Raw genomic sequence first — 19627 nt, 5'->3', positions numbered from 1 at the left:
TAATTTAAGCAAGGCGGAATGTTTATTTGTGAAATAAACATTTTTTTCTCTATTTATTGATAGCAGTAAAATTTATTTTGAGTTAAATAAATTACATACATTCTTCTTTTTTGCGTCAATTAATTTAATTAAAAAATATTTTTTGGTCACCTTATATTGGTATACATAATGATATTATTGTTTATATTACTGAACAGAGAATTGAACACACTTTCAAATTAGTTGCCACACGATCCCTATTCCCATTTAACAAAATCATCTATTACGTTATCACGCTTAGATGAATGACGTCACTAGTATGAAATATATGCCAAAAAATTGTAATTTAAAAATAAAATCGACCTGTTTCGGGATTTTTTTCCCAAGTCGTCCATTTTAGATAAAATGAATTTATTCCATAACTTAGCCCCTCTCTGTATAAAGATACTTTACTCTTGACAGAAATTCATATTTTTTGACATCTCTCATATACTATTAATAAAACTTAATATCAGATGATTGCATCTTCGGTTTTAGACCATGCAGAACTTTTTATGAAGAATATCTTTTTTGCGTAAAATCGTTAATAAAAAATTTTTCCATATGGTTCCAACTTACTGGGACATACTGTATATATTCATACATTAGTAATTATTCATTTGTTTTTAATTTTTAATATTATCCAAATATATACTATTTATTTTAATTTTCAAAACATATCTAAATTTTATGATAAATAAATCCACTTAGTAAATATTTGATTAGTTTTACGTACATGACTGAAACAGTATAGATATTTGCTCAATAATAATCAAAAATTTCGTTTGCAAATCCTACACCACTACAGTTAATTTCTAGACCGAAATAGTATAGGATATGTAACTAATATTCTGCATACAAACCCTATTCGAATTCAGTCGCTGCCATGACTGAAATGGTATAGGATATGTAACTAATATTCTGCATACAAACCCTATTCGAATTCAGTCGCTGGCATGACTGAAATGGTATAGGTTTTGTAAATTCGCCCTTATACCTTGGGTTCGCACAGCCTACTCTAGCATTAAAATCGCCTAGGAGATATACCATCCCTCTCGCTCCTTCTCTGGTTTGTGATAGCTGTTCCCAATACTTTTCTTTGTTCACAATTCTCTCATCTTCGTTTGGTCCATAAGTAACAATAAATGTATTAATCCTGTTGTCTCCGTTCCTTATTTCAACTGACATGATTCTCTCCGATATTGCTTCCCATTCATATATGTTTTCTGCTATTTTCTTGTGAATGATACATCCAACACCAGCAGCTGCCCTGTTGTTCTCTTGTACTCCGCAATATAATAATATGTGTTCGTTATCTAATGTTATGCACCCTTTTCCCTTTTTCTTTGTTTCTGTTATCCCTAGTACTTCCATATTTGCTTTTTCGAATTCTATTTCCAATTCCTTTTCCTTACCATTAATACCTCTAACGTTCCATGTCCCTAGTTTCCAAACTATTTCATTTTTTACCATTGATATGCTTAAATTTTCCTTTTCTTTCAATTGTACCTTATTCTGGTTATTTATCTTATTTCTTTTCCCTTTCCATTGCCTGGTCGTCGTCGTGTTTCCTTCCTTTTGTACCTCTAGTTTTTTGAAAAAACTTTCTTTTTCATTTCTACTATGTCATTTGTTTCATTATTCCATTTGAAAGTCTTCCCATTGATTGTAATTTTCTGGTACCCAATCTTTACGTTTTTGTTTAAACGCCTTTCTTCATTTGCTTTTTCTGTAAGTAGTTTTTGCACTTTCCTTTCTTGTTTTGTTATATCATGTTTTATGTAAACAGGGCTACCTGAAATTTCTTTTAATTTGTATTTGTTTCGCATTATTTCGGTCTTCTTTTCGTAGTTTGCTATTTCTGCGATGCACATACTTTTGTTTATCTTCGTTACCTTAGTGATGTTTGATTCGATTTTTAAAGTATCCTTGATAAAAGTTTTAATTACCTCTTTTTGCTTTTCTTTATTCTCTTCCATTTTAAGTCCGCTTATCACTATGTTATTTCTCTTGCTGTTTTTCTCTAGTTGTTCCATCGTTTCATTGGCTTTTTCTAAACTCATTACTCTCTTATTTAGTTCTTAAATTTCTTTCTTCATTGTTTTATTTTCTTCTTTGAGTATTCCTATCATTTCCCGGTATTCACTGAAAAGCTCTCGCATTTCTTTGATATTCTCTTTAAAACCTGCCATGATTTCTGTCAAATACTCTTTAATTTCCTCCATTGCTAATTTGTTGTGGATATAGTAAATAATTTGCTATGGAAAAATATATAAGATAATGTATACTTTCTATTATTATTATTAACCGGTGTCACCACGTTAAGAGCTCACCCCGGACTCTCTCCGCGGAGGGTTTACTCCTCTTGGTTGCACTCTAAATATCTTAATCTATTTTCACCCTATCTATCTTAGAATATCTATCCTAATCTTACCTTTTCTGTAGTTGGTATTTTTTTTTCTTAGTGTATCTATTCACTCCACTTTTAATGTTCACTATTTATCCATTTACCACCATGTTTTAGTTTTTAAACATAAAGTTCTTTATAAAAAGTCTATATTTAAAATCTCTAAAAAGGGCTACATCACAGAACTAGTTTTAGATTGATTGACCAATCATCATCAGTGCTTTCCTAAAATGAATATAACCTGATAAAATGATATAAAGGCTTTAAAATTTTGACTACGTTTAAAAAAATTTGTAGGTTATACTCACGTGACCTTACCATGCTAACCACCAAAATATAATATTACAAATTTTATTTACATATATTACATAATTACAAATATTTTGGTGGTTAGCATGTAAGATCACGTTAGTATAACGTACAACTTTTTTTAACCGTAGTCAAAATTTTTAAACCTTTGCACCATTTTATAAGGTTATATTCATTTTACGAAAGCACTGATGATGATTGGTCAACCAATCGAAAACTAGTTCTGTGATGTAGTCCTTTTAAGGATTTTAAATATAGACTTTTTATAAAGGACTTTATTCGTTTTTTTTGTATTATATGGTATACAGCCAACTACAGGAAAATCTTTTTCCTTGAGGATCTTTAATAATACATTAACAATAATTTTTCTATTCTCATACTATAATATATCAATTATGATGTCACTACCTGTATCATAATGAACTTCATTATGAAACATATTTTCATTAGGATGCAGATTTTTAACCAATAGAATCGCGATATGATATTTGCGATAAAGGTGGCACACGCGCAGTAACCAATGGCGAATCAAATACATACTCTTTGACAGTTCTCAATATGTAAACAAACTGCCAGACTGACAAACTACTTAATTTGTTTGCGTTACAAAATTAATAAATTTGAATATATATTTTTGTGAATGATTGTAGAGAAAATCGTGTAAACAACTTGCATTTAATTATCATTAACAATCTCGTACTCTATACGAAACTCGCCGTTAGGCGGCTCGTTTCGTATCCCTTATACTCGCTTCATAATGACCATCATTAAATGCTGGTTGCATAATATACTATTAAAAACCAGTCTCATTTTAATTGGCTTTAATAAAAATCGTCTTTTTGTTCTACGGATAATTTTAACACACCGTATTTATGAATTTCGCACAAAATATCATTCCAAATACTACAATTGTTTTATTTTTATTTGATTATTTTTATTTAATAATACAGTAACAAGTATTTTAAAATTAATCTCCTTTTAACAGATTCTAATACAAACTTATCTTTTTCGGTGTACGAATATTTAACATTCCGTATATGAATTTGGAACCGAATAACATTCCGTATATGCGTTTGGGACCTCGCCGCCTATTGGTTAAAATATGACCGCGTGCTGCAACGAACCAATAGAAAAGTCCTAGGTTCCAAATACATATACGGATTGTTTAGATGCTTCCCGGATAGGTATTCATTTTTATCGACTTCATGCCGTTTAATTTAATACTTTAATACTAGTAGGTAATTAACAATTTAAACCCAACCAATGGCACTGTTTTGATTTGCGGTTATTAGCGCAAGTACTTCAAACTTCACTGAATGATAACTCTGAACACTGAACTAATAACTCTGAAAGCGTTTGTTCTGAAGTATTGTAATCCATTTCGATTTTTAATTTAATTTTTAGTTAAATATTTATACCAATTATCACAACTGATTAAATTAAAGAAAATAATATTGTTTATTCACGATATATTTCTACATGGCTGAAAAAGCGCATCGCTAGCATCGAGATTCTTCCGTTTAAAATGAAATTGGGGGATTTCGAACACCAATTGACAGCTTGCTAATAACTAAAAAATGACTTACAATGAACAATAATGCTGAAGCGTTTGCTAACAGACGGGGGCACTCCGTTACTGGCTATGCATAAGTAGGCACCCATATCAGTCCGTTGAACATTCATTAACGTCAACGACTCCCCATCGTAGACTCGCAGAACTGAAAAGTAAAAAGGGGTAAATTATTTGCACATGGTTTTTTAATCTTTATATTTTGACACCCATCGGTTCGTGTTGTGACGTTGATTAGATCCCGGCCGTGACGGGGACGTGGAATGAAAGAATGTGGACGCGGATGATGATGGTGATCGTTTTATTACAGATGAAACGTTACGGTTTTATCATTTTTCAATTAACATAACGACTGTGAGTTAATTTTTGATGTGAAAGGGTTGTGGGCCCATTCGCGTGTATTAAAATAATTATTTACAAAATGCCACTCTTCGACATGATATTAGGTTACGTTGTTGTGAAATATTTAAAGCCATTAGGATGCTGCGCAAAATTTTTACCTTTTCCGTTGTTAAGGTATTACGACGCATATTTTGTATAACATTTCTGATATAAATCAATGGTTTGTATATTAACAAAACCGTTTGGGAAATTAAATAACGAGGCATAAGTAAGAGCAATAGCTAAAAATGAAATCACTGTATAAACCATGTCACTTATCATTTTTCAATCACATCAACAATTATTAACACTAGTTTTTTGTTTTGAGTGTTTTTTATTCAAAAAAAGAAATAATTAAAGTAAAATATCAAATAATTATTTAGTCCATGTTTTAATTTTATTGCAATAAACGAGGCTCCAAGTGAATTACATAGTTAGTAGTAATAATAGGTCTTGTCGTAAATTCTTCTTCTTCCATTGCCTTATGTTTCGGAACCAGGACATTTTCTTGCGTCCTATTCCTCTCTTGCCTTCAATTTTACCCTCGATTATAAGTTGAAGGAACTGGTATTTTTCGTTTCGCATGATGTGACCCAAATATGCCGTTTTCCTTTTCTTGGTGGTTTCGAAAAGTTGGCGCTCTTGGTTGATTCTCTTAAGGACATCTACATTTGTGACTTTAGCCGTTCATGGTTTCTTTAGGATACTCGTTTTGAGTGTCCAGCCCTCTACGTCAGATAGCAGCACCGACCATACGTAGCACTTAGTAAACCTTAGGCTCAGTTGAAGATCGAACTATGAACAGGTCAGTACCTTCCAGAATTTTACGAGAGCTTGTCGAGCTTGCTCAGTGCGACTTTTTACTTCCCTATCCGATGCCCAGTCTTGAAAAATCCACGTTCGCACGTATTTAAATTTGCTCACTTTTTCAATGGACTTGGTATTCAGTTTTAACTATTTATAATGGGAAATAAGCCACAATATTATTAAAAAATGATTTTTATTAACGTTTCGACGCCCAAATCGGGTGCCGTTGTCAAAATACAAAATACTACTAACAGAAACAAAAATGTTGTTGCTTAGTAAAAAAATTCTTCTAATAATTTATTTAATTTGACTCATTTATATCGGCAATTCAGATACATATGATAACATTTTAAAGTAGAAGACTTTAAAATGATATTGCCAATATTTATGAGTTGCGTTCCTGGGACGACTTTACTGAAAGATAGTTCATTCGATTACATGAAATCAACCCCAACTCAAGAATATCCGTCACAAAAAAATCATAGCATGTAATCTGTCTTTAAAAAGACAACCACATGCAACGGTGACATTAAAATTCTCGCGTTAGAGATCTCATAGTAAATCACGAGGAAAAACCAGGAAAAACCTCGTGATACTATCCCGACATCGTAAGTATTTGGTCTTACATTTAAATTACTCTTAAAATTAATACCAAATTCTGACTTTACTATAATTTTGTTTAAATTATAAATAATATCAATAATACATGGATATATAAGTAATACTAAAAAATAAAATATGTACTAACTCGACTATTGACTTACTAATTGTGGTATTTTCTTTCTATTGACTTCCTCTTTCAGTATGGGTATCCACATCCTACTGCATTCCACCGAGGAATTTGCGACACAATTGGTTTCGTTTAGCATAATTAGAGCCGCTTTTTTGATTTTTCTCTTTTTACTATCTGTTTCTTTCAGGACTATACTTGAATCTCTCCACTGAACTCTATGTTCATTATCCCATGCGTGTTGACATATTTGAGATCTACCAAACTCTCTATTTTTAATATAAGATTGATGTTCACTTATTCTAACGTTTAATGATCTTGATGTTTCACCTATATAAAACTGTTCGCATTCACAAGGTATTTTATAAATACAATTCTTTGTCCTTTCTTGTTCATTGTTAGGTTTAGTCTTAGATAGAATAGATCTCAATGTGTTGTTTGTTTTGAATGTTGTTGAAATGTTGAATTTATTTCCTATTGTTTTAAGTTTCTCGGATAGTCCTTTTATGTATGGTATTGATATTTTCCTCGTATTATTTCTTGTGAATGTTGTAGGATCCCGTTCTATGTTGTTCTGTTCCATTCGATTCAATCTTGACAATTCCTTATTTATAAACGATAAAGGATAATCATTTTTTAATAAAACAGATGGTAAGAATTGTTTTTCTTCTAAAAATGAATTTTCGTTAGAACAAGTAATTTTGGCTCTATCATATAAGGATTTTATGATTCCCTTTTTAACGTTGATGTGATTTGATTTGTAATTGAGATATCTGTTGGTATGTGTTGGTTTTCTATACACTTGAGTCTCATATCCAGTATCCTTCTTTGAGACTAAAACATCGAGGAAAGGCAGGGTGTTATTATATTCCTTTTCCATTGTAAATTTTATTGTCTCTTCTTGATCGTTTATAATATTCAGGAATGTATCCAACAATTCTGATCTATGAGGCCATATTGAAAACACATCATCTACATATCTCCACCATACAGTGGGTTTTAAATTTTGTTGAGAAATGATATTAGTTTCGAAATCCTCCATAAATATATTAGCCAATAATGGAGATAAAGAGGAGCCCATTGCTAGACCAAAATTTTGTTTATGAAATTCATTATTTAGTTGAAAATAGGTATTATTAGTACATAATGTCAATAACTCCATTATAGCTGATACATTTAGTTTTGTCCTATTTGTCAATGTATCGTCATTCTCTAATTTCGTTTTGATTATGTTTAAAGTTTTATCTAATGGCACATTTGTAAATAAACTGTTTATGTCAAAACTTACTAAAATATTATTTGGATTAAACTCAATAGTTGATAATTTGTTTAAAAAATGTTTTGTATTTTTTATAAATGTGTCATCATTATTAGCAAATGGTTTTATAATGTTTAATAAAAATTTTGATAGTTCACTACAAGGAGAACTGATGGTACTACAAATGGGTCTAAGTGGTATGTTCGCTTTATGAATTTTCGGCACTCCATAAAAATGTGGTGACTTACTGTAATGAGGTGTCATTAATTTTCTTTGATAGTATGTTAGATCATTTTTAAATTTGAATAAAGTTCTATAGATTTTGTTTTCCAATGTTTTCGTTGGATCCTTCGTTAATTTGGTATAAGGTCCATTTGTAATTAGATCTGTAATTTTGTCCTCATATTGTATTTTATCCATTATTGCATTTCCTTTATCTGCTGGTAGGATCATAGTTGCATTTCCTTTATCCGCTGGTAGGATCGTTATGGAGTCATCATTTTTTAAAGTTTTTAAAGCTTTCATTTCCTCTTTACTGATGTTCTGTTCAATTTTATTTGACTTTTCCAATTCAAGTTTACATAGTACCCTATACTGTTCTTTTTCATGAGTTGGTAAACACTGGGATATTTTTTCCACTGAACTAATTATGTCTAATTTTGGAATAGATGGATGAGTAACAGCATAGTTTAAACCCTTAGACAATACCAAATTCTCCGTTGCATTTAACTGTCTATTTGATAGATTGACAACTGTCGCTAATATGTCATTATTTCTACTTAGGTTATCAAAAGTATGTATACTATTTTGTTCTAAAAGAACATATTTTATATTTTAGTATTACTTATATAAACAAAATTATAGTAAAGTCAGAATTTGGTATTAATTTTGAGAGTAATTTAAATGTAAGACCAATACTTACGATGTCGGGATAGTATCACGAGGTTTTTCCTGGTTTTCCCTCGTGATTTACTATGAGATCTCTAACGCGAGAATTTTAATGTCACCGTTGCATGTGGTTGTCTTTTTAAAGACAGATCACATGCTATGATTTTTTTGTGACGGATATTCTTGAGTTGGGGTTGATTTCATGTAATCGAATGAACTATCTTTCAGTAAAGTCGTCCCAGGAACGCAACTCATAAATATTGGCAATATCATTTTAAAGTCTTCTACTTTAAAATGTATCATATGTATCTGAATTGCCGATATAAATGAGTCAAATTAAATAAATTATTAGAAGAATTTTTTTACTAAGCAACAACATTTTTGTTTCTGTTAGTAGTATTTTGTATTTTGACAACGGCACCCGATTTGGTCGTCGAAACGTTAATACAAATCATTTTTTAATAATATTGTGGCTTATTTCCCATTATAAATAGGTAAAATTGTAAAAATGCCACAAGAAAATAGCTTCAGAACAACATTGGTATTCAGTGTTATGGTGGGGTCTTCAAATTCATCCAAATTTCTGGAGATAATCATGAATTTGGTCTTTTTGGTATTAATCTCTAATCCCATTCGCTTACTGTATTCTCCGATTATAGTGACAAGTTGTTGAAGATCGGCTATTTGGTCACAAATTAAGACACCATCATCAGCATATCGTATATTGTTGATCAATACTCCATTCACTTTGATTCCCATTTCTGCATCTTCCAAAGATTCTTGAAATATGGCTTCCGAATAAATGTTAAATAAAAGAGGAGAAAGCACACATCCCTATCGAATACCCCTTCTTATATGTATGGGTTTGGATATAGAATTGTCTATTTTTAATTGTGCCGTTTGTTACCAGTACACGTTTTCAATGAATTTTATGTCTTTTTGGTCTACATAAAGTATCTTGAGGATTTGCACTAACTTGTGGTGTTGGATACGACCAAACGCTTTTTCGAACTCTAATAAGCATAGGAAAACGTCCTTTCTCTGATCGTAACAATTTTGGACCAGCACCTGTGTTGCTACTATTGCTTCTCTTGTTCTCTTGACAAATTCGATAACTGTCTACGCTTATGAGGAGAAATTGCTCAAGAATCTCTTAATAATTTAGTATGCCTAGTTTTTAATTTTTATATTTTGACACCCATCATCGGTTCGAAATTAACTATTCTAAATGGGAAATAAGCCACAATTTAACTAAAAAATGATTTTAAAAAATGCCAAATCGGACATCGTTGTCATGCAAAATATTAATAAATTAAACAGAAATGTTGTTGCTTAGTAAAAAATTCTTCTAATAATTTAATTTAATCTGACTCATTTATATCGGCAATTCAGATATATATTATACATTTTAAAGTAGAAGACTTGAAAATGATATTGCCAATATTTATTGTTGCATTTCTGGGACGACTTTACTGAAAGATAATTCATTCGATTACATGAAATCAATAACAAAATCATTTTTTAGTTAAATTGTGGCTTATTTCCCATTTAGAATAGTTAATTACAAAAATGACACAAGGAAATAGCTTCAGAACACCATCGGTTCGTGTTGTGACGTTGAATAGATCCCGGCCGTGACGGGGACGTGGAATGAAAGAATGTGGACGCGGATGATGATGGTGATCGTTTTATTACAGATGAAACGTTACGGTTTTATCATTTTTCAATTAACATAACGGCTGTGAGTTAATTTTTGATGTGAAAGGGTTGTGGGCCCATTCGCGTGTATTAAAATATTTATTTACAAAATGCCACTCTTCGACATATTAGGTTACGTTTTTGTGAAATATTTAGAGCAACATTTTTACCTTTTCCGTTGTTAAGGTCTTATGACACATATTTTATGTAACATTCCTGCTATGAATAAATGGTTTCTATATTATAAAAACAGATTGGGAAATTAAACTGCGAGGCATAAGTTAGGAATATAGATAAAAATAAAATAAATAAAAATACCCAAATAAAATTGCGTCTCTCTGTATAAGCTGTCTCTGTATATATGTCACTTATCTACATCAACAATTAACACTAGTTTTTAGTTTTAAGTTTTTTTATTCAAAGAAAGAAATAGTTGAAGTAAAATACTGAAGAATTATTTAGTCCATCTTTTAATTTTATTGCAATAAACGAAGTTTAAAGTGACTTATACTACAATCCCACTAAAGATGCATTAGAAATAAACAAACCAACACACGTTGAATGTTACGAGCAGTTAAATGTTACACTCTGAAATCATAATTTACAATGCATATATGGGTCATTCCATTTCAAATCACTCAATTTTGGAGCAAAAAAATGTTGGTCCTCCGATTTGTCTGAAAATTGGTATATAACTTCTGCGGGACGTAAAAATAAGATATTTAAGGTCAAAAAATCTTCTTCTTCTTTTTTCTCAAAATGTTATTTTATGCGATTTTACAGTGATTTGGTGTTTATTTATACAAATTTGCATTTTCTATTGTAAAGTATCAATGGAAAACATAATATTTTAATAGAAGGGACTCAAAAATGTCATTATATGGCATTATAACAAGTTACTTTGATTCAAAACAAGCTTTTGATCAAATTTTATAGTGTCGAAAACGTTAAAATACCGTTTTTTATATTTTTCTCCATTCCCAAAATACATCATAATCGATTTGGCTGAAAATTTGTCCACAGATAGACAAAAAATAAGACTTTAAGTGGTGAGAAGGATTTGAATTATATTACAATACCAAAAAAGTTACATGCAATATTATAGTCAAAAATATAGGCCTCTACTGTAAGTACAATTAACACGAAAATATCGACCTCACGACAAAAATTGTTAAAAATAAATTGTAATAATTGTAAATACGATTTATTTGGAACAATTTCAGTTCCTACCATTTTTGTCGAAAAGTTAAAAATGGCGGAGATATTGAGCAAAACAGGTTCTCCTTTAAAATCAAGATGGCGACTAACGTAACGGAGAAATTCATTCATGATTTTAAATTTAGGCTACTATTGACTCCCCTAAAGATCATAAAAATAAAATTTTGGGCAGCTCGGCATTCAAGGTCAAATGCTATCCCGACTGGGCTAATATATACTTTTGAGTCTGATATTACTGCATGTAACTTTTTTGGTATTGTAATATAATTCAAATCCTTCTAATCACTTAAAGTCCTATCTTTTGGCTATCTGTGGGAAAATTTTCAGCCAAATCGATGATGATGTATTTTGGGAATGGAGGAAAATGTAAAAAACGGTATTTTAACGTTTTTTACACTATAAAATTTGATCAAAAACTTGTTTTGATTCCAAATAACTTGGTTATAATGCCATATAATGACATTTTTGAGTCCTTTCTATTAAAATATTATGTTTTTCATTGATAATTTACGACAGAAAATGCATTTTTCGTTAAATAAACACCAAATCACTGTAAAATCGCATAAAATAACATTTTGAGAAAAAAAAAAAAAGAAGAAGATTTTTTGACCTTAAATATCTTATTTTTACGTCCCGCAGAAGCTATATACCAATTTTTAAACAAATCGGAGATCCAAAATTTTTTGCCTGAGTGATTTGACATGGAATGTACCATATACATTGTAAATTCCTAATCATGATTTACACAGTTTATACATTTTAAATCACGATTCAGGAGTGCTCCTCATAATATTCAACCTGTTTGTTTATTTCTAGTGCATCTTTATTGTGATTTTTTACTAGGATTTTTTTACTACACAAACACTGTCACAGAGCCTTCAAGATTCCACTGGTACCCTTTTTTCCCCTCGAACTATTCGAAGACGTTTAAAAACGTTTGGTTTGGTATTTAGGCATCCTTTGAGATGTTGACGATTGACCTTACGATATCGGCTTCAAAGGTTAGATTATTCTAGGGCACATTTAAATTAGAGAGAATAATGACAGTATTGTTCACAGACGAGTCCAGATTTTACCGATTTTCAAATAACTGTCGAGTACGTGTATGGAGTAGATAGATATATTAAAAAGCAAAAATATTGACAGTCGTGATTTGTACATTATATCTAATCTATAGTGGAATCAAACTGCCAAGATAAGAGTTGACAACCAGAACACTCGAGATATTAAAATACAGAGAGGAGTCCGTCAGGGTTGTGTGCTGTCCCCACTACTCTTCAATGTCTACAGTAAAGCGGTATTTCAAGAAGCGCTCTCAGATTCAATAGAAGGTATATCTATCAATGGAAAAGTTTTGAACAACTTACGTTTTGCAGACGATACAGTAATAATAACGGATAACAACAATGATTTACAGAATGTAATGCAACACCTTAATGAACGCTGTCATAAGTACGGACTGAAGATGAATTTAAAGAAAACTAAAAATACATGATCATGATTAAATCAGTGCATGAAAACATCCAATTGACTATTGAAGATACTGTATTTGAGAGTGTGGATAACTACAAATACTTAGGATTATGGATAACATCAAATGTAGACCAAACCAAAGAAATTAAGAAACGTATTGAAATAGCATGTGCATCATTCATTAAACTGAAAAAGTTTCTTTGTTGTCGAGATATAAGGTTATAACTATGCCTAAGGATGCTTCGGTGTTACGTGTTCTTATTCTTTTTTACGGCTTGGAAGCGTGAACATTAAAATAAGTCCATCTGAATAAGTTGGCCGCCAAATTTTGGTGTTACAGAAGAATCCTACGAATATCATGGATTGAAAGAATGTCAAACGCGGAAGTAACTGGAAGGATAGTAAATGAAGCAGAAATAATATTAACTATCAAAATCAAAAGACGAACACTTGAGTACTTAGAACATGTTGTGATGAGAGGCTACAATACTCATTATTACAATCCGAAGAAAGCGAAATGTGGGAAGACGAAGAACATCCTGGCTTAAGAATTTAAGGTAATGATTCAAATGCAGTAGTGCAGAGTTATTTAGAGCCGCAGTCAACAGGGTCCGCATTGCCATGAAGATTTCCAACCTTCGATAGAAGATGGACACACTTAAAGACTAAGACGTGTATGGAAAAGACCAAGTGTACCAAGAAATCAAAAACCGTGTCAGGTGGTTCATCCATTTGAAGGTGGTGATGTTATGGTTTGGGCTGAAATTTGTGTCGATGAAAGAACAGATCTCTACCTTTGCCTGGACTCTATGAATGGTAAGATGTACTGACGGGATAATATCGAGCATATTATTGTTAATTTCCATGCAGCCATTGGAAACCAGTTTTGTTTTCTCGACTCTAATGCTCGACCACATAAATCTGCAGTTGTCGAAGAAAGTAAAGATTTGCATGGAATTCCAAATTCGATCAAATCGCACACAACAGAGACGAGTGGAGAACACATTGGGAGGCCTTTATCCAAGAGTGGATAAAAACAGACCCAAGAAAAAGAAGGAGAAGAAGAAATTATTTTAAACTATATAACTACATATTATTTTAATTTACTAACCTATCAACACAGTGATAATCGTGCGTGTTTGATGCATTAGTGTACAAAAAATTATATTTACATTTCTCTAACTTATATATTCCGACATATTCCTTAAAAATTACATTGAAATAAAAGCAATTCTTCATCATAAACTTTATTCAAACTGAACAAAGTATTAAAACGTGAAATCCCACTTTCAGGCTGCCAAACAAAAACTCTGATTGTCTAGCATCTGATTTGGAAGAAACGGTAAAAAAAGAAATCGTGAATAATGAAAGGTTTTTCACACGTATCTTATAATCTGAATGCACCTGCGAATAATTTTACAAATATCTTACAGATAATAGGCGATTTGAAATTTAAATTAGAAAGATTTTTCTGTCGGATTTTCCAAGAAAAACGTATTCCGTCAAAACTATCAAAGAGGATTATGCTGAATTTTTCATGGCTTTTATTTATTAAATGAAAAATTTGAAGTTTAGACCAGTGAAATAAGAATATTTTCAGAAATATCTTTGCTTTGAACTGGTAGTTTGGTATACCAAACTATATACTAAATAGGAAAAACTTGTGTTTAATTTACTGTTTAAAAATATTATCCAGATTATAAAAAAATCGCCTGCTTCTTGGAATGCTGATACTCATATTACTGATATGAATTGGATTGTTGATCGCCAATAGGTATACCTGACATCGCTTGTTTGTCTTTCCACTGCCTTGTGGTTTTAAGTTTAAAATATATAAAGCCATCATTCGACCAATAGCAATGTATGGCGTAGAAACGTGGATGATTTGGGCCAAGAGAAAGACCACGGAAGAGGTGGATAGACGAAATGAGAACCGATGCTAAAGAGATATTGCGCGTGGACAACTGGAGGAGAGTAGCCAGGGACAGAGATACTTAGAGGCGGATGCTGGGGAGACCAGGGCCCGACTTAAGCTGTAGAGTCATAGAAGAGAGAGTGTTTTTAAGCCACTGCTCTTCTTTTTTTTGGACCTCTTCTTCCCAGCATTTTTTTCATCACTAAATATATCAGGTTATATTATTTTGGAAAGTCGTCCAGAAAAGGGGCTCAAAAAATTTCCCCATCCTTTTGGTAGGCGTGGCAGATAACGGCATAAGACGCAAACAAAACAAAGCCCGATAGTTCCCGGCAGATTGGATATCGATCAGTAGCGTACTAATAGATCAGCGGGCCCTGGTTCCAGTTGGGATGCGGGCCCCGCCCTAAACATTAAATTATTAGGTTTGTTCTAGCAAACAGTCAAACTAGTCAGAAACCGTCAGCAAACAGTTGGTCAGTGAAAGAACATCATACAGTCACCAGTGCTATCCCCTCTACTCGCGCTGGTCGACTATTCGCTGATGGTTTCAAACCATTTGAAACTGATGCTAGAACAAACCTAATATAAATCATCATTTATATGATCTGTAATTTATATCATCTGTACATTTTAAAGAACTGCTCAGATTGAGATGAAATTTGACATACACATAGCTAACATGTCAAACAAAAAAAAGTGATACCTATTGTGCTGATGTGCGCTTCTGTCCTTTACCCCTTCTCGGGTGAAAAAAATACGTTCAAGATAAGTCCGGAATTGGATAAACTGACTAATTCTAAGCAACCTTTAAGTTCTATAGAGTTTTTTTCACTAAGTCAATACTTTTCGAATTATTTGTGAGTGAATATGTTCGTTTTTCAAAAAAACACGTTTTGAGACGGTTTTTCGAAAATACCCTCAAAAAGTAAGTATGTTATCGAAAAAAAAATTCTTAGTAAAATATAGCTTATAAAAAAAGGGAAAAATATGGTGTACCTATACAGGGTGTTTCATTAATAATTGTCCATATAGTAACTGGGGAAACCTTAGCACAAAATACGAAGATTTAACCCAAAACATCTAAATAAAATGTGGTTCCTTACTGAGTTACAGGGTGTTTTATCTAAAAATTTAAAAACTATTTTTGCTCAGCATTTTAAAACTATTCGACGTATCCTTTTCATACTTGGCAAGAAGTATAGGTACTGTACACACTACTAAATTATGTTAAACAAACGTTTCTGGCTATTACCAGAGGCGTACGACGGGGGAAAGTGAATGGTTGACCCTTCTCAAATTCTACGCCACTGGCGAAATTGCTATTTTAGTTCAATTTTTGGATTCTCCAATACTTTCTATAAAAATAATATACTCTTCATTCGTAACGATATAATGAAACGACACGGTTATTTTGATTAATGTATTGTGTCGCTTCATTTTTAATTTCAAATATCTCGAAAACTAATCATTTTATCGTTACGAATGAAGAGTATATTATTTACATAAAAAGTATTGCAAAATCAAAAATGTACACTAAAATAGCAATTTCGTCAGTGGCATAGAATTTGGGAAGGGTCAACCAGCCACTATCCCCTGTCGTACGCCTCTGGTAGTAGCTAGAAAAGTTTATTTATCTTAATTTAGTAGGGTTTACAGTACCTACATTTTCTGCCAAGTATGATAAGGATACGCCAAATAGTTTTAAAGTACTGGGTACAAATAATTTTTAAATTTAAATTATATGAATCATATCATAAATTAATCAAAATAACTGTGCCGTTTCATATTTAACTTCAAATATCTCGAAAACTAATGACTTTATCGTTACCAATGAAGACTATATTATTTACGTAGAAAGTATTGGTGAATCTAAAAATGGCACTAAAGTAGTAATTCCTCCAGTGGCGTAGAATTTGAGAAGGGTCAACCATTCACCATCCCCTGTCGTACGCCTCTGGTAGTAGCTAGAAACGTTTGTTTATCGTAATTTAGTAGGGTGTCTAGTAGTCGCACTTTTTGCCAAGTATGAAAAGGATACATCGAATAGTTTTAAAATTCTGAGCAAAAATAGTTTTTAAATTTTTAGATAAAACACCCTGTAACTCAGTAAGGAACCACATTTTATTTAGGTATTTTAGGTTAAATCTTCGTATTTTGTGCTAAGGTTTCTCCAGTTACTATATGGACAATTATTAATGAAACACCCTGTATACGAAGTCTTTAAACCCTGTAGGTCGTGAAATGTAGGTTCTTATTCGTCAAATTCCAAATCGAATATTTCAACGTGAAATAACTAAAAATGGATCAATTTTCGAGAAAAAGTCATCACAACTTTTTAATCTATTTTTGTCATTTTTTAGTTTCTAGCATCAATATTAACTATGTAACGCTCAAAATAAAGTTGGACACTTTTTTTGGTAAACAAATCGTAAAAATCACCCACTAATTAGCATCCCAAATGAAATTAATTGTTACCGCTTCACAAGTTACTTGACTTTTGTATTGCTTATATATGATCTGTAAGTTTTACCGCTTCAAAGTGCTCATTTTTGAAAAGAATTTGGTTTTAAATTTTAAAAAATTTATAATTGTGAAAAAATTTTGTTTTTTCAAAATAACTTTATTAATTATTGGTGATACCAAAAATCTTAACTAGTATAAAAAATATAGGTTTTGCTATTGTGAATATTTTGGACTTTTTGTTTTCCTGAAGATAAAAATTGGTTATAAGATGTGTCGATAAGATATGTTAATATTTTGCGTACACTTGTGATTAGTTACTCGTTTAAGCCCATTTGATTACAGCCTTTTCAAAAATAGGCACTTTGAACCAACGAATCTTATATATCTTATAAACAATAAGTAAAGTAATTTGTGAAGCAGTAATATCATTTCGGATGCTAATTAAAAAGTGATTTTCACGACTTTTTTACCAACCAAAAAAAGATACCAACATTATTTTGATCGAAATTTACTTACTTTTGATGTTAGAAACTAAAAAAAAAACAATATACTATTAAAACAGTAAATTAATATTTATCATATCGTTTTTCATACTCACATGATTGATCACTTTACACCAGCCGTTTTTATAAATAATGAAACTCAAAAGTTTTCTACATCCAAAATTCCAGTCATAATTAAAAACCTCATTAATATCGGAAAACTAACACAGCTTTTAAAAAATAAACATTGGAATAAAATTTTTATCAACAAAATATATTCTGAAATTGCATAATATGATATATTATATTATAAGGTACATTTTTTATAAATAAGTTAAATATTTACATACAAACCTCTAGGGAGATAAAACGCTTAAAAATATATATCAAAAAAACTCCTGGATAACGGTGGGGTTGATATCTTTTATCAAACGACGAGATTTTCTTAAAAAGAAATTAGTGTCTATATAGCGTCTTGTTATCCTTACAACTATTATTGTCTATATTTAAAATTTAATTTCAATTTTTAGGAATTACCTACCTCTATTATAAAAGTACAGGCTGAATGATAACGTTTAATAAACACGAATATCGAGCCTATTGTATTGGAATGATTTTTATGGCCGTATAAAACCTGCAATGCATATTTACAACTTTGTAGTTTACCTACATCTTATTCAAGAGTCTTGCTAATATACAAGTGTTTGAGTTATCACGTGTAGGCAGGCCCTGTCGGTTAGTCTTTACAAATGTTGAAACATGGGCTTTGGAAAGCAGGTAAAGGAACCTTACAACAGGGTTCCCTGTATTTCAATAAATTTTGTTTTCAAATTTTTTGAGGAATAGGTATTATTCTTCGTTTTTTATATATAAGTACCTACACAAAAATTAAAATTTATTAAGCAGTTACATTTCCTATGTGCGTACTTGTGTATTTCAAAATGTTCCCATCAAATTAGAAACAAAAGAAGCAAAAAGCGCATTAAAGCGGGCCCCTGCGGGGCCCTGTCCCTGGTTCCCCGGAACCCGCGGAACCATGCTCAGTACGCCACTGATATCGATCATCGCTGGCTTCAAATATTTTCCTTCATATGCTCAAAAGTCTTCAACCCCATATCTGAGCTATTGCTTTCGTAACTTTTTGAAGAGTCTTCTGATTTTTAAGTAATTGTGCGGTAAGAATTGGGGACTTAACCTCAAAATGACCCAATGACTAAATATAATAGATATTAGATATGATAACCTATGGGTTTGTGACGTGATGGACCAAGACGCAACAACTGGGACAGTAATGCTGCTAAGTAATACACAAAAACTAGTATGCCTGTATATTACGGATACCACAAAAACAACTACTATAGTGACGTTGGAAGTCCTGCTGAATCTATCACTTAATATCTTTATACAGAGTGAAGTCAGGTTACTGATACATAGATTAGTACATAGTTAGCTACGCTTAATCCAGGCCCATAGTGCTAACAATAGAAAGTTAATCGAGGAGCTAAGTGAACATATTGTAATGGGGTAACTCCTACGAGATGAGATAATGCTTTGACAATAAATTCAAAATTGGTATACAGCCAGGGAAGACTGAAAGGAAGGTTTACCCACACAATCAGAAGCTGCCTGGTACACTAATGGCTCAACAACGTTCGGAGGGTATAGGAGTCGGTATAGTAGGTTCAAAGCAAGGGGTATAAGTCCATCTAAGGATGTCACAATTTTTCAAGAGGAAATAATGACAATCCATCACTGCGTGAATGAAATAGAAAGGCAGAAAATGACATACTGTTCAACTGCCATCTTTACAGATATACAGGCAGTGCTTCAGGCACTCCATTCGGCAGAGGTCAATTTTAAGTTATTATGGGATTCTAATTTAATAAAACCTTCTTCTTCTTAAGGTGTCTGTCCGTTTGTTGGTTGCTATACGGAATAGTTGTGTTGAGGTCTTTCTATACCATACTCTCAGGTTAGCAAGCCAGGATATTCTTCTTCGTCCTGGGG

At 31.9% G+C, this 19627-nt stretch overlaps 1 protein-coding gene across 1 annotated transcript in view; it reads right to left on the bottom strand.

Annotated features, from left to right (window-relative positions):
- LOC114325410 (lachesin-like) overlaps positions 1–19627 on the bottom strand; it is a 1092141-nt gene that overhangs the window by 115341 nt on the left and 957173 nt on the right. The window contains exon 8 of the mRNA XM_028273477.2: positions 4321–4452. Within this exon, the coding sequence (XP_028129278.1) occupies positions 4321–4452 (132 nt within the window). The remainder of the gene's footprint in view (positions 1–4320; positions 4453–19627) is intronic.

The sequence above is a fragment of the Diabrotica virgifera genome, chromosome 10 (assembly GCF_917563875.1).
Source record: "Diabrotica virgifera virgifera chromosome 10, PGI_DIABVI_V3a".
NCBI lineage: Eukaryota > Metazoa > Arthropoda > Insecta > Coleoptera > Chrysomelidae > Diabrotica > Diabrotica virgifera.
The sequence above is the reverse complement of the archived record's forward strand: the minus strand, read 5'-3'. Positions and strand labels throughout refer to the sequence as shown.